At 40.5% G+C, this 16,281-nt stretch overlaps 1 protein-coding gene across 7 annotated transcripts in view; it reads left to right on the top strand.

Annotated features, from left to right (window-relative positions):
- ttbk2a (tau tubulin kinase 2a) overlaps positions 1-15,029 on the top strand; it is a 264,660-nt gene extending 249,631 nt beyond the window's left edge. For all 7 annotated transcript variants that reach the window (XM_080202945.1, XM_080202938.1, XM_080202939.1 and 4 more), the window contains 2 exons: positions 8,901-10,336; positions 11,274-15,029. In XM_080202945.1, the coding sequence (XP_080059071.1) occupies positions 8,901-10,336; positions 11,274-11,751 (1,914 nt within the window). In that variant the 3' untranslated portion in view covers positions 11,752-15,029. The remainder of the gene's footprint in view (positions 1-8,900; positions 10,337-11,273) is intronic.
- Positions 15,030-16,281: the final 1,252 nt, after the last annotated feature.

The following is a 16,281-nucleotide window of genomic DNA, read 5'->3' as shown; positions in this document are numbered from 1 at the left end:
CAATGAGAACAAACCGAGTTTATCCAACTTCTCCTTATAGCTAATACCCTCCAGACCAGGCACCATCCTGGTAAACCTCTTCTGTACCCTCTCCAAAGCATCCACAAACATCTGGTGGTGTGGCAACCTGAACTGTACGCAACAAAAGCTCCTCCACGATAATCCTCAACACCAGTGCCTCACAAGGCTGTGTTCTCAGCCTTCCTATATATCTAATGACTATGTGGCCAAATTCCCCTCCAATTTTCAATGTTGCTGACAACACCACCGTAGTGGATCAGATCTCAAACAATGACGAGACAGAGGAATGTGATAGAGAATCTGATGAACTGGTGCGGCGATGAACTGGTACTACCTCAATGTCAACAAAATGAAGGAGATTGTCATCTACTTCAGGAAATGTAAAGGAGAATATACCCGTTTACATCAACGGGAACAAAGTAGAAAGGGTCGAGAGCTTCAAGTTTTGAGGTGTCCAGATTACCAACAATCTGTCCCGGTCCCCATGCAGACATTATAGTTAAGAAAGTCCACCAACATCTCTACTGTCTCAGAAGACGAAGGAAAATTGGCATACCAACTACGACTGTCACCAACCTTTACAGATGCACCACAGAAAGCATTCTTTGTATCACAGTTTGGAATGGCTACTGCTGTGCCCAAGACTGCGAGGAACTACAGAAGGTCGTGAATGTAGCCCAATCCATCATGCAAACCAGCCTCCCATCCATTGACTCTGTCTACACTTCCCGCTGCCTCAGCAAAGCAGCCAGCATAATTAAGGACCCTTCGCATGCTGGACATCCTCTCTTCCATCTTCTCTCTTCGGGAAAAAGGTACAAAAGTCTGAGGTCATGTACCAACGGACTCAAGGACAGCTTCTTCCCTGCTGCTGTCAGACTTTTGAATGGACTTCTCTGCATTAAGTTGATCTTCCTCTATACCCTAGCTATGACTGTAACACTACATTTCTGCACTCTCTCATTTCCTTCTTTATGAACGGTATGTTTTGCACACAAAAAACAATACTTTTCATTGTATGTTAACGCATGTGACAATAATAAATCAAATCAAATCAAAGCCTTATGGCAGAATCTTCCATTCATTTTGTGTGACTCATGGGAAAAGCCTGAGAAGCAGGATCTTTCATCTCTGCTTCTAGTGCAATTCAGTGTTTCCAATAGTAAACAAGGAACTTTGGGAGCATGTCAACAAAGTGTTTTAAAGGTCACATTTTGATGAGGGTGAGAAACAAATACTGCTGCCCATCTTCAAAATGGTAGGGTGAGGATTTGGATCTCAATGGAGGCTTAAATTAGCATTTTGTTTTAGTCATCTACTGGATAATACTAGCAAAAGTTCTCTATCTCAAACTAGATTGTCTTTTAATCTGGGAAACCTGGTTATGCTACTTTGTGTTGCATTGGGACACCAGTTTTACTGCTGCTTTAACCACAGTAACTTTTGACATTTAATCTTGTAAAGTGCTCCTGATCAGATAAGTCATAGGTACGGTAGGCTCTGTGGATCATAAAATATGAGTGTTGGAAACTGGAAATCCTGATGCTTTGAGAAGGCAAATTCTGTCTTTTGATTACTTATTGATGCTTGTAGGAAAATGAGAACCAGGGATGAACAAAGATCATTTGGTCTATTGTTGCTTACTTTCCTAATCCCCTAATTCTCATAATATCAGAAAAAGTATAAATGTAATTTGAATTCCACTGTTACTTCTCTCTCCAAAGTACCTTTAGAGCATAGAATGTAGAACTCCTACAATGCAGAAGGAGGCCATTCGGCCCATCAAGTCTGCACCGACAACAACCCCACCCCAGGCCCTATCCCCACAACCGTACACGTTTACCCCACTAATCCCTCTAACCTGCACATCCCAGGGCACTATGGGCAATTTAGCAAGGTCAATCCATCTAGCCTGCACATCTTTGGGCTGTAGGAGGAAACCGGAGGACCTGGAGGAATGCGAGTCTTTACAGCTAACCTGCTATTCAATACTTGAATAGCAGGTTAGCTGTAAAGACTCACATTCTAATCAGTATTCTGTAAACTGTGTGTGCCTTTATATGCCCTTCTCTGATCAAAACTTTTCACGCACCTGATGAAGGAATAGCGCTTCTGAAAGCTTGTGGGTTTACTCTCAAATAAACTGGTTGGACTTTAACCTGGCGTTGTGAGACTTATTACTCAGTCAAAGAAGACAGAGGATAGAGTGGAAGAGTGTGTTTCTGAGTGGAGGACTGTGACAAGTGGCATTCCTCAGGGATCAGTGCTGAGACCTTTACTGTTTGTAATATATACAAATGATTTGGAGGAAAATATAACTGGGGTTTGATTAGTAAGTTTGCAGATGGCGTAAAGGTTGGTGGATTTGTGGATAGTGCTGAGGACCATCAGAGGGTACAGCATGCTATAGATCGGTTGAAGACTTGGGCGGAAAGATGGTAGATGGAGTTTAATCCGGACAAATGTGAGGTAATGCATTTTGGAAGGTCGAATACAGATAGGAAGTATACAGCAAACGGCAGAACCCTTAAGAGTATTGTTAGGCAAAGGGATCTGGGTGTACAGGTACACAGGTCACTGAAAGTGGCAGTGCAGGTGGACAAGGTAGTCAAGAAGACATACAGCATGCTTGCCTTCGTTGGCCGGGGCATTGAGTTTAAAAATTGGCAAATCATGTTGCAGCTTTATAGAACCTTAGTTAGGCTGCACTTGATTGAATATAGTGTTCAATTCTAGTAGCCACACTACCAGAAGGATGTGGAGGCTTTGAAGAGGGTACAGCAAAGATTTAGCAGGATGTTGCCTGGTATGGAGGGCAATATCTATGAGGAGAGGTTGGAGAAACTTGATTTGTTCTCATTGGAATGACTGGGGTTGAGGGGCGACCTGATAGAAGTCTACAAGATTGAGAGGCATGAACAGAGTGGATATCAGAAGCTTTTTCCCAGGGTGGAGGAGTCAATTACTAGGAGGCACAGATTTAAGATGCGAGGGGCAAAGTTTAAAGGAGATGTATGAGGCAGATGTTTTACAGAGTAGCAGGGAGAGGTAGCGAAAGCGGATAGTGACTTTTAAGGGGCATCTTGACAAATACATGAATAGGATGGGAATCAAGGGATGTGGTCCCTGGAAGGGTGGGGGGTTTTAGTTAAGTCGGGAAGCATGGTCAGTGCAGACTTGGAGAGCCGAAGGGCCAGTTCCTGTGCTGTAATTTTCTTTGTTCTTTGTTGTTCTTTCACCTAGAGCTGTTCAGCCTGATGAAAGCAATGTTTCTAATCTACAAGGACAAACAAAAAATTGAAATGGGAACCTAGGTGAGTTATTCCCCTAGTGATCTCCGCCCCTTCATCTCATGGGAGCTGAGGCTGATTATTGCCCCTCTGAGATCAGCCAATTTAGTCCACCTCCAGGACCACACCAGCGGCCCATATAGTCTACCAGTTCTTTTCTATTTTGATCATTCTTTTAGAATCACTTTTTCTAACTGTGTGACTATAGAGAAGATATGTCAGTAACAAATCATTCCAACCAGCTGAATATAGCTCTTGAGAGAAATACAATTGTGCTTTTGGGTCTTTAGAATTAAATGATACATTTGAAGTGGCTAACTGTTCAGATTATTATATTAAGATAGAGACTAAGAGGCATAACTAAGAAGCTGATTGCCATCTTGTGGTAGAGAGAAGTGAAACTGCTCTGGGGCTGGCAATACAAATTAATGGCAAATTTTCATGTTGACTTTACTTCCCTGCTGTAAATAGCCATCATACTTCCTTTTTAAAAGCACATTTGCCATATTTTGTTTTTCTTTTTTTTGCCACAGGTGTCTTTCATTGTTCTGCAACCTCCTTAATACAAAGGAGGCAAGCAGTAATTTTGATCACAGCTACTCTCTGTGATCATAACATGAGAGGTGTGACAATGGAAATGTTAGTTTTCCACCTACTTGAGATGGATCACCTCATGACTGCAGAGCACTCCTAGTCTGGCTAAGGCCCTTGACAAAACTCCATGCCAAGTGGACTTGAAAGATCACATTCAATATTTCAGATGTGAACATATAGCTTTTATGTTGACAATGAGCACCATCTTGCACCTTGTTACCTATGTAAAATTGAATAGAAGCTGTAACAGAAATATGCACTTGTATAATACCCCAAAGCACTTCACAGGAGCATAATCAAATAAAAATTGACCAAGCAGCAGGACAGGTGATTAATCATTTGATCAAACAAATAGGTTTTTAAGCAACATCTAAGGAAAGAGAGGGCAACTAGAGATGTTTGCTTGCCAGCAACACCCAGTGTCCACAAATGAATAAAAAATGTGAAAGGCAGCATTTGACATTTTGAACTAAAGTAATGAAATGCAAGATTACACAAATATGTAGCTCCTAGGTCAGCAAGGATGAGAACTAAACATTGAGGGCTGTGTGACCTTAATATGGTAGAATTCTTTGTCAAGGTGGATAGTGACATAGTTGATTCTGAGGGTCCTGAATCTCAATAAAAGTAACTATCATGGTTGGAGCCATGAATTGGCCATGATGGAGTGGGAAAGATTATTGAAAGGAAATACAGTGGACAGGCAATGGCAGGCATTTAAAGAATGAATAGATGAAGCCAGAAGTTGTTTATTCCTGCTTGGCGTAAGAGTGATAAAGGAATTGTAGCTAAGCCATGGCTTGCAAGGGAAATTCGAGAGAGCTTCGGATTAAAGAAAGAAACATACAGATTGGCAAGAAAAAGCAATAGGCCTGAGGATTGGGAGCAGTTTAAAATTCAGCAAAGGAGGACCAAGGGATTAATTAAGATTGGAAAAATAGAGATGAAAGTAAGCCAGCAGGGAACATAAAAATTGACTATAAAGTCTATAGATATGTAAAAGGAACAAGTTTGACAAAGACAAATATAAGCCACTTACAGTCAGAAATGGGGAATTCATAATGAGGAATAAAGAAATGGCTGAGGAATTAAATTTGTACTTTGCTTCAGCTCTCACAAAGGGAGACATGAATAATGTACCAGAAGTGCTGAGAGAAACTTTTTTTAGTGGGGAGCTGAAGGAAATCAGCATTGGAAGAAAAATGATTTTGGGGTAAATCTCCACGTCTTGGTAATCTTTATCCCAGAATGTTTGAGGAAGTGGCCCTGGAAATAGTAGATCCATTGGTGGTTATTTTCCAAAATTCTTTGGAACAGTTTCTACAGACTGGAGGGTAGCTAACATAAGCCTGCTATTCAAAAAGGGAGATGGAAAGAAAACAAGGAACAATAGACAAGTTGGTTCTGGAGTCTATTATTAAGGATTTCATAACAACATTTGGAAGGCAGTGATATAATGAGACAAAGTCAGCATGGATTTAAGAAGGGAAATCATAATTGACGAATCTATTGGAATTCTTTGAGGATGTAATTCTTAGAGTTGACGGAGGGAGAACCAGTGGATGTGGTTTATTTAGACTTCCAGAAGGCTTTGGACAAAGACTCACATTACAGACTATAGTGAAAAGTTAAAGCACATGGGATTGCAGGTAATATCTTGAAATGGATAGAAAGCTGCTTAGCAGATAGGAAACAAAAGTGGGGCTTGTTCTGATTGGCAGTCAGTGATTAGTGGGTTTGCGCAGGGATCTGTGCCGGGACTCCAGCTGTTCACATTTATATATTAATGATTTGGAAGAGGGAACTGAATGTATTATCTCCAAATTTACAGATGATACAAAGTTGCGTGGGAGGTAGAGCTGAGAAGAGGATGCAGAGATTCTTCAATGTGATTCGGACAGGCTGGATGTGTGGGTGTCTGCATGGCAGATGAGTGGGATTTTATGACTATGCTCGTGCCAAGACTGGAAATACCCATCCGAGATCAACAAACCTTTGCATGGTTCTGTCTTGCCTGCCACGATTCCTGTGGCGGGCGAGACGGGAAAATTCTACCCATAATCTGGCAATAAAAGGTTAATGATCAGTCTCTTTGCATCAGGCAAAGGGGTGAAAAATATTCAATTTTAAACTTGTTTTCCTGTGCAAATTATAAAATCAAATCCATTAACACTGGTAACTAAATGTACAAAGAAATGCATTGTGTAGAAAATACATTGCTTGCATTTTGGTCACATTGAAATGGAACCATGCTTTGTCTAACTTGCAGTTAACAGATAGCCAGCAATCCCTGGTTTCTACATTCATAGATGTTGCTGATTAATTTTTCCTTATAAAAGTTGGGACAAGTTCCTAAGAGTTCCAGTAGATATGGATGGCAAGGGTAGCATATTGTGTTCCCAATAAATCTTGAAATGATAGCGATCCCAGCTGAATCCTCACCCATGCTGGGAATTATATTTTATATTTGATATTGGGGATTTTATATCATTTTTAACATGAATGGTTTAAAAATAGAAGTTTCTGAGTGCTTGCTAAATGTAACTAGCATTTTTCCAGCATCTCTAACTTCTCATAGCATTTAAAGAAAAATTCTACAATCCCTGATGGTTTTAATTATTGTCCCTCAAGTTGCAGTTTCAAATGCCATGTTTGTTATTGTCAATGATAATTAGTTCTCAATTGACTTAGCAAGCTAAATAAAGGTTAAATAAATTAGATATGAATAGGAAAAGTATTTGTCAGAACAAAAGATGGCACAAAGTCCAGACAGTTGTTACACCTCTTTGGTCTCGACGTAGGCACATTGTGTCAGTACAATCTCCTCTACCATTCCCCATTCCCATTCCAGAAGTTTTAGATTTTCAAAAGGCATTTGATAAGGTGCCTCATAAAAGGTTGCTACAAAAGATTAGGATGCACGGAGTTGGGGGTAAGGTGTTAGCGTGGATAGAGGATTGGTTGTCTAATAGGAAGCAGAGAGTTGGTATCAGTGGGTCCTTTTCTGATTGGCAGTTGGTGACTAGTGGAGTGCCGCACGGATCGGTGCTGGGGCCTCAGCTATTTACCATTTAATAGATGATCTGGAGGAGGAGGCCGAGTGTAGGGTGACGAAATTTGCAGATGACAGGAAAATGAGTGGAAAAGCAAATTGCGTGGAGGGTGTGGAAAGTCTGCAGAGGGATCTGGATAGGCTAAGCGAGTGGGCGAGGACCTGGCAGATGGAGTATAATGTTAGCAAATGTGAGGTTGTCCACTTTGGCAGAAATAATAGTAGGAGGGATTATTATTTAAAAGGCGAAAAGCTGCAGCATGCTACGGTGCAGAGGGACCTGGGGTTCCTTGTGCACGAGTCGCGAAAACCCAGACTGCAGGTGCAGCAGGTGATCAAGAAGGCGAATGGAATGCTGGCCTTTATAGCGAGGGGGATAGAATATAAAAGTAGGGAGGTCTTGCTGCAACTGTACAGGGTGCTGGTGAGGCCGCAGCTGGAGTACTGTGTGCCGTTTTGGTCGCCGCACTTGCGGAAGGATATATTGGCCTAGGAGGGAGTGCAGAGGAGGTTCACTAGGCTGATACTGGAGATGAGGGGGTTGGACTATGAAGAGAGACTAAATAGACTGGTTCTGTACTCATTGGAGTTTAGAAGGATGAGGGGGGATCTTTTAGAGACGTATAAGATCATGAAGGGGATGGATAGGATAGAAGTAGAGAGATTCTTCCTGCTTAGAAAGGATAGCAGGATTAGAGAGCACAGCCTCAAGATGGGGGGTGGGGGGGTGGCCGTTTAGGAGGAACTTCTTCACTCAAAGGGTGGTGAATCTCTGGAATTCTCTGCCCGTTGAAGTGGTGGAGGCTACCTCGCTAAATATTTTTAAGTCACGGGTAGATAGGTTTCTGATAGACAAGGGAATTAAGGGTATGGGGAGAAAGCGGGAAAGTGGAACTGAGCCACTTCAGATCAGCCATGATCTTATTGAATGGCGGGGCAGGCTCGAAGGGCTAGATGGCCTACTCCTGCTCCTATTTCTTATGTTCACCAAGCTGTCAGCTCTCTTCTTCCTCCATACTTTACTGAGCCTTTGTGGAAGGCTTTTAACCAATGAGGATGGATGGGTTTGAGTTGACTGGGAAGTTAAAAGTTTTTAGATTAGATTCTCAAACCTCTGTTAAAAAGAATGATTGGTGAGTCAGTGAAACATTTAAAGAAGAAGCATGCTTCCATTTTCACTGTATTTTTGTTTTTAACTGATGAGGGCTGAGATTCCTGGGCTTTGGGCAATGCCGACATCTACACATCTTTGGGCATCCTAGTAGGTAAAAAAATTCAAGATGGGCAGGACCTTGAAATAATATTCTTTTTTGAGCTGCTTATGGGCCGCCTGGAAGCACAGGAGCTTTTCTGTCAGGTTTGACAAGGTTGGCTTAACATGATGATCTGAGTCTGACAATCTCTTCCCTGGCTATTAATGATTTCACCCTGCCCCCACAAAACTCTTTTTGCTTGCCCGTAACTCCACTTTCCCATCACAGCCCATGCCATCTCCTGTTTCCCACCCCAGATAATGTTTGCATTTTATTCTGTCTTCCCAAAACCTGCCAGTCTGTTGAACAGGAAATCTTTTTTTTAAAATACAGCCAAACATTCAGGAAATCCTTCCTTCCCAGGTTCTTCCTGAAAATTTTCCCCTCATAATCTTCCTGGCCAGACCAGTTTGTAAAGTGAAGCCACTGACCAAAACATTATCTAAGCTTTTTCATGGCTTTCAGACTGTAAGTCTGAGAATCATATGGGGAGAATGAGAGTCAACCTACATGTCCTGATTGAACTCAAATCTTTATGGTTGTGTACAGGTTCTTCATAAAAATCTTTCAGCACAATTCTTGGTTGAGTAGAAACATTTAAAATTAATTATTCTAAATGGCGTTCATGTAAAACTTAGCTGTATGTGAAAATTTGCTTCAAATTTTCATGATCTTCATTTTGTTTTTAAGATAACAGCACCCAAGTCTGCAGTAGCACAAACTCACGCTGCCTCTGTGATTACACAGCATGATGAGCAGGGAGAGACTGATCAACATGGAGTAGAAAATGCTACTAATCAAATACAAAAATCTTCATCTCCACAAGAGATGCCAGCTCCGATACAGCACGACACAATGTGTAATGGTACTTCCAGAACTGACCTTAAATTGGAATTAGACAAAGGGACAACACAAGAGAGAGAGACCATTGTGGCTGGTACAAGAGAAATCAGTAACCAAGGTGAAGCCATTACAAAATCTAGTGTCAAGTCCGACCAAGACAAAGATAACTCTCTTAGTTCAGCTCAAGAAGTCAATAAACATGAAGAAGGCCATGTGATTTCTGGGGATGGAGGAAGTCAACCTGATGAAGGACAGTGCCCTTCATGTGAAAGTGAACCTATGGGTGAGCAACTACATATGGGAAATGAACACACTCCGCCAGCCCAACCAGGTACTTTGTCTTCTGTGCCAAAAGAGGAAAAAAGTAAATCTCCTTGTCCTCACTTGACTAATATTATAACTAGCTCAGTGGCAACTGGTGAAGTGTTTTCCTATAGAGAAGATGATGTTTTACCTACAGTGGAGTATACAAAGCTTGTAATGGATGGACTGAAAGAGAAACTATGTGATGGAGAAGAAAATGGCTTTTGTAAGTATATTGAAGATGAGGTGGGTGAGTTACAGTCTTCACACATTTCATATGAATGTGTAAAGGAGTTGCTTCACACTGTTGTATCTGAGCAAGAAGACCATGTGAATAGTGTTGGAAATGATGGGTCTGAAAAGGGTTGTATTTCTGAGATAATGCAGAAAAAAATTCAGGAACAACAGAGCAATCTTTCAGAACTAAGTGAGTTCAGAAATGGAGATCTGCTTCATATCTTGACAGTCGGTGACAATTCACTTCATTCCAAGAAAACTGAAGCCAAACCATCTCCTCTCCGGCAAAGTCGCATCCCAATCCTTGCATCAGATGTGGAAGTAGTTACTGAATCATCAGTTCCTGTCTCAGCTAAAGAGAAATTGCTTCAAAAGAAGGCTCATCAAGTAGACCTGACAAGACAGTTAGTTGAAAAGAGACAACATACCCTCAGAACAACTCTTTTGGGTGATATATCATCAGCTTCCGGAGAGTCCTTGGAGGAGAAGGTGTCTGTTCCATCAATGACTCTGTCAGATGATGGAATTCATTCTGGGCCTCCTCCAGTGAAAGTTGGAATGGAACAGCAATCAGGCAAGCAGAATGATGAGGACTGTCTAACTAGTCTTCAATCGCGGAGGAGCAAAATCCCGAGACCAGTTTCATTGACCAGTACTGAACAAGTCCCCACTTCAACAACATCCCAGTTTGTCCCAAGACCACCTCCAGGAAAACCACCAACTAGACCCAGTGTGGAAGTCCGGTAAGTTCCCACTTATCCAGTTATTCCATTTCAACTTTTATGTTAAAAAATGAAACACATTTGTCAAGCTGGTAACCTTGCACTAAGTCCCTCTATTATGTGATGTGATGGAAGTTAATGACTTCAGTTTGTTTTCTAGTCACTTTTGTGCATCCTGCTGCATGCACATGAAAATAGCAGTCACACACAAATAAAAATAAACATGGCTATTAGTGCCTTTAGCTGATTCCTGAAATCAGAACCTAAACTACCAAACAAACTCCAACTTACCAAATACCTAAGAATCAACAGTTTATATTCGCATTCTTGATTAGCCATGTTATCCTGCACTTTCCTTATTTCCTGCAAATATACGTGAATAATTTGGCATTTATTATAACGAAAGACTGACTTGCATTTATGCAATGGATCTTCATGACCCTCAGATGCCCCAAAACATTTTACAGCCCATGAATGGTCATTGTCGTAATGTGTGACACAGGGCAGCCAATTTGCACGCAGCGAGTTACCACAAACAGCAATATTGTGATGGCGACTTATTCAGTTTTCATTGATGTTGACTGGGAGATGCATAACAATTAGACAAACAGACTGATGAGAATGCCCTATTGACCACATTTCAATCATAGCCAAGAAGCCCCCCATCCCCCCTCCCCCACCTCAGGGAAGATGGGTCCTTGGTCTAATGATTCATCTTAAAAGTGACACCTTGGACACTCTACTGAACTGGAGTGTCACCATGGCTTATGTGCTTAAATTCTGGAATGGGCAAGAGTACTATCAACTCAGATGACACTGGTGTGCAGTACCCAAATCATATCAGTGACCTTGAGTCCACAATCAGCTATGCAGTGAATTTGTAGGTATATCTGCACCACTAAAATGTGCTCCATGTGTTGCCTTCTAATATATATCATCCAATTCTTTTTCTTTTCAGATTGCGGCGATACAGGGTAGTTGGAAGTGGTAGCTCTGACTCAGACCTGCTAACGCATCTTGCTCAAATACTTCAAAACGGATCCCAAAAGACCAGGAGCTCCCCGCAATCCAAAAGTCCACAGTCACCCCGCAGCCCCAAAACTCCACCTAAAAGCCCAGTAATCCCCCGGCGAAGCCCGAGTGCTTCACCGCGGAGTACCTCTTTGCCACGCACTGCCAGTTCCTCCCCCTCACGTGGGCGCCCTTACACAGATCAGAGGAGCTCTTCTCCGCACTTTGCCAGAAGCCGCTCCCCTCCCAGTTACTCTGGTTCCTCACCTTCCCGAAGAAGTTTCCTGCAGGAGCATGGCTGCGGAAAACAGGGCAAAAATAGCTTAAAGGGACCTGGTAGTCCTCACCATTTGTGTCAAAGCAAATCCACAAAGGGAAAATGCTCAGGCAGAGATGGCAAAGTGTCCAGTAAACTCAGCAGATAGTAACAATTTGTGCAACTGTCTCCTTCCCTCCCTTCCTCTCTGTCTCCACCTCCACATCCTTGTTGCATGTTGTTTAGTCTTTACTATAAGGAAATCTGTTGTTGTCTCCCCTTACTGTACAGTAGCTTATATGCCATTTTGAATCCAAGTGTTGGACAGGTGCTGCTTTGTATAAATTAGGATAGCTATCAGTGAAATTAAAAAATTGATTGATAGCACAGTACACTTTTGGTCATATGCTGTGCAAGAATGCTGCTGGTTTAATTTTGGCTTCTGCTGCCTTGAGCTACATGAGTAGGAAATACAAGTCCAGTACTCCCACCTTTTCCAGTGTGTACAGCGTTCCCCAGAACCTTATGACTTGACTGTCCTTGTGCCATTTTTAGATCTCGAGGGAGACCTCAAAAGTTCATAAGTAGAAGAAAGGCTGCTCAGCATTTTCAATTGCCAATAGTAATATTATGTTTTTGCCATCTTTTTATGCAAATATCAACTGTGTTTTTTAATGTACAGTGTGTCTAGGTATAAATAAAATTTAATTTAATTAACTGAACTGATTCAGAATTCATAGGAAGTAGTTGAACTCAAAATAGTTGAAGGACCAGGGCGTATATGTTTGTTGCATAGTATTGACAACTGACACAGGCAGGGTAGTTTTCATAGAATTGTAATTGTCCTATGGGATTAGAAGGCAAAATCCTGAATTCCCTTAAGAGGATGTAAGATGCTAGTACTTTGAAAACAGGCACAAAATGGGCAAGGGAGGGGGGGGGGCAGCAATGAACCTCATTTTTTCCATTCTTCCTAAAGTTTAATTTAATGAAATGGTGACTTTGTCCAGCCCCAGTAGCTACATTACACACAAAAGTCCATAGATGTGGACACCTTCTAGTAGAAATTAGGAAAATTCTGCTTCAAATGTTTACTAACCCTAACCCTTGCAACCACTGTGATACTAGACATTATCCAAATAATTCATCACCAAAAGAAGAGAAAAATAAGTGGAGAATTGATTTTGGAGTGATGGTTCCTACAGTAACAAAATAAATGATTTAAGTTACTTTCTACACATCATTATGTGTAAACTATTACCGATCAGCATTTGATTGCCATGTGCCTGTCTAAAATGTTAATGTATTTTAATTGTGTGCCAAGGCAAGAAACTCTGGTTTAAATAAGCCTGATTGTTAAATGGAAATATCAGCTATCACTTTTTGCAAGCTTTCCTTGGGTGGGTAAATTATTTAATATGTTTAGTATTTTCCAACTGTAATGTAACATTCTGGGTAATTTCTAAGCCTTTCAACAACTGTTTTGAATGCTTAAAAATAAATTAAGGCCCTATTTCATGGTTTGTATATTATTGTATTATAGATGCTAACAATAACTGCATGTCGTACAGTAATATGTATGTATTTATTGATTTCATAAGGATTAAACTTTATTGGCTACTGGCTGTAAGATTGTTTTTGCGTGCCTAAATGCTATTTGCTTTACATTTTCTTCCTGGCATGCAAAACCTTACAGCATCATGATTTGGGAAACACGCACTCTAAATTTAAACGTTAAATATTAAATGATTCTGAAGCACTGTAAAATGCAAAACAGGTGTACAGTCTGTTACTCAAAGGCTGTAAATGCGAAAGTTGTCAAGATTGGAAGTGGAACAAATAGGATATTTTCTTTCTTTTTGAAACTGTACTGTAAAGGCAAAAATGAAACACAGAAAATGTTATCCAAGCTACTGTTTTATTGATTGCTCAATAGTTGTACAACTGTTAATCCTCGAGCATGGACTTTTTTTTTAAAGCTGCAGTTTTTTGCTTTTGCTCAAATAACTGTGTTTAAAAGAGTGAATCTACACCAGTTTCCTGTGCCTGCCCATACCATGCAACATTTCCTCCCCAAAATGGTCAAAACATCTGCAGTGTTCCAAAGCACTACACTGTTTTCAAAACAGGGATCTTTAAAAGAATCTAGATTAACAAAGGGGGTGGAAGGGACTTCACAAAACAGGGTTTTTCTAGAGTGACAACAAAGGGAACTGCAGTAGCTTTAAATAAGTTTTGGAGATGTTTATGCAGAAGGCATGAATTTGTGTCAACTCTGCTGAATATGGGTAGTGCAAGACCATGCACTTTTTCTGAAAGAGGAATTACTGCACTTTTCAAACTTGTAAATTGAAGTGACTCTAGATTACTAATGTTACTGCTGATATATTATCTGAGTATTATTCTAATCTTTGCTAATCGTATAAATTAGTAGCAATGTAATAAGTTCAAAAATAGGTCAGTAAAACTTTATGCATGCATTAATTAAAAGTTAATCTGAAGTCATTTCAAACTTTATATTTTATGTTAACAGTTAAGAAAGGGAAGGAGTGATTTCAAGTTGCTGGCCTCTCCCAGCCTGATAGGCTCACTTATAAATTGTGTGCACTGGAAGATTTGGTTGGCCATGACTCAAGTAAATGGTTGCATTGAAGGTGTGAAAAGATCTTTACAAAAACTGTTTGTAGCACCTAAATGTATTTCCTTCAATTCTATTGGGCTTATTGTTTAACTACTCTTAGGAATATCTAGCATAATGCACATAACTTTTTTTTAAATCAAATGAAAAATGGGCTCCATACATCTCGATCAAACCTCTTTCCCAAAAGAAGATTGCATTTACATAGGTTGCGTTGCTCTCCTATGAGCATTCTGGCTTCATAATATGAGGAGATGTACATACAGACAATTTAGCTATGATCATATTATCACAAGTTTGTAAACTCTTAAGTTAAAGAACAGTTTGCAAGATGTTTCCATGTAGTGAATTCTATTTGTTGTTCTATGGTTGAATTGAACAATAATATTTCCAATCCTAAGTTGGAATTAACAGGCTATTTTGAATTATTTCCTTTGAAAGGGATGGAAAATGAAAGATTTAATGTCTTTTATAGTACTTTTGATTATTCGGGCAAGAGGTTGTTTTATGGAGCCCTTACTCAGAGTCAACTTAATTTACAAAAGCAGCAATGAGTGTGAAATGGTCTGACACGTTTCTACCGCCGAGTACATTGAACAAAATGGCATACATCGTTTGAAGGTAGGGTGTACATAAAGCTGTAATTATTTAAGTTCTTTGATTTGTATCATATCAAAGCCTTGTACAGTGTTTTATGTTGTGTTCTAAAATTATTTTGTATTTTATTTTTATAAACCAGTAAAATAAAATATTCATTAAGCATGCCAACATATAAATATTTGTTGTCTTGTGTATTCCAATAAAAACCCTGGTGAAAAATAGTTTGTTTTTTATTTGATTCCACATTACAGAATCTTTCCCTGCTGGTCCCACTTCATCTGCGGTTTGAAGAGCATTTTTAGATATTGGCTTAGAGTGCTAATTTATTGAGAGCTCCTTCCTTTTACATTTCATCTTGCTAATAAATAAAGTGATAATTTCAGATGGAGCGATTATACCCTTCACTTAATATTTGTGACTCTATCTCTACTGCAAATCGTGCACAGCTGTTCAATCTACTCTCGATCTTCACATTCATTGTTTGATGAATATTAATTGATAGCTGAACAGAACTCTGAAACCTCCCAAATTCAAATTTCAGGAGGCCAATAATAAAGGGATTCAGTAGCATGGATGTAATGGCACTATTGCCTTTGATGAGGGAATCCAGACAAGACATAATCTTAAAATTTCGAGCTAGGCCATTCAGCAGTGAAGTCAGGAAGCATATTTTTTCCAGTAAGTAGTCTCACAATACCAGGTTAAAGTCTAACTGGTTTATTTGGTAGCAAGAGCCTTCGGAGTGTTGCCGTTTCATCAGGTGACTTCAGTTCACAAACAGGGCTTATACAGACACAAACTCAATTACAAGATAATGGATGGAATGCGAGTCTTAACAGGTAATCAAATCTTTACAGGTGCAGACAATGTGGGTAAGAGAGGGGTAAGCAAAGGTTAAAAAGGTGCGAATTGTCCCCAGCCAGGACAGTTAGTGAGATTTTGCAAGTCCAGTCAAGTTGTGAGGGTTACAGATAGGGTGACATGAACCCAAGGCTGTCCTCGTGTGCGGAACTTGGCTATCAATTTCTGCTCAGCGATTCTGCGTTGCCGTGTGTCGTGAAGGCTGCCTTGGGAGAACGCTTACCAGAAGATCAGAGACTGAATGCCCTTGACTGTTGAAGTGTTCCCCGACAGGAAGGGAACACTTCTGGATGGTGATTGTCGAGTGGTGTCCATTCATCCGTTGTCATAGCGTCTGCATGGTTTCGCCAATGTACATGCTTCAGGACGTTCTTGCAGAGTATCAGATAGACAATGTTGGCTGAGTCACAAGAGTATGTACCGTGTACCTGGTGGATGGTGTTCTCACGTGAGATGATGGCATCCGTGTCAATGATCTGGCACATCTTGCAGAGGTTGCTCTGGCAGGGTTGTGTGGTGTCGTGGTCACTGTTCTCCTGAAGGCTGGGTAGTTTGCTGTGTACAATGTTCTGTTTGAGATTGCGCGGTTGTTTGAAGGCA

This window comes from Carcharhinus amblyrhynchos, chromosome 14 (assembly GCF_965287045.1).
Source record: "Carcharhinus amblyrhynchos chromosome 14, sCarAmb.v2.hapA, whole genome shotgun sequence".
NCBI classification, from domain to species: Eukaryota; Metazoa; Chordata; class Chondrichthyes; order Carcharhiniformes; family Carcharhinidae; genus Carcharhinus; species Carcharhinus amblyrhynchos.
Note: the sequence above shows the minus strand (reverse complement) of the source record. Positions and strands in the feature narration are given on the sequence as shown.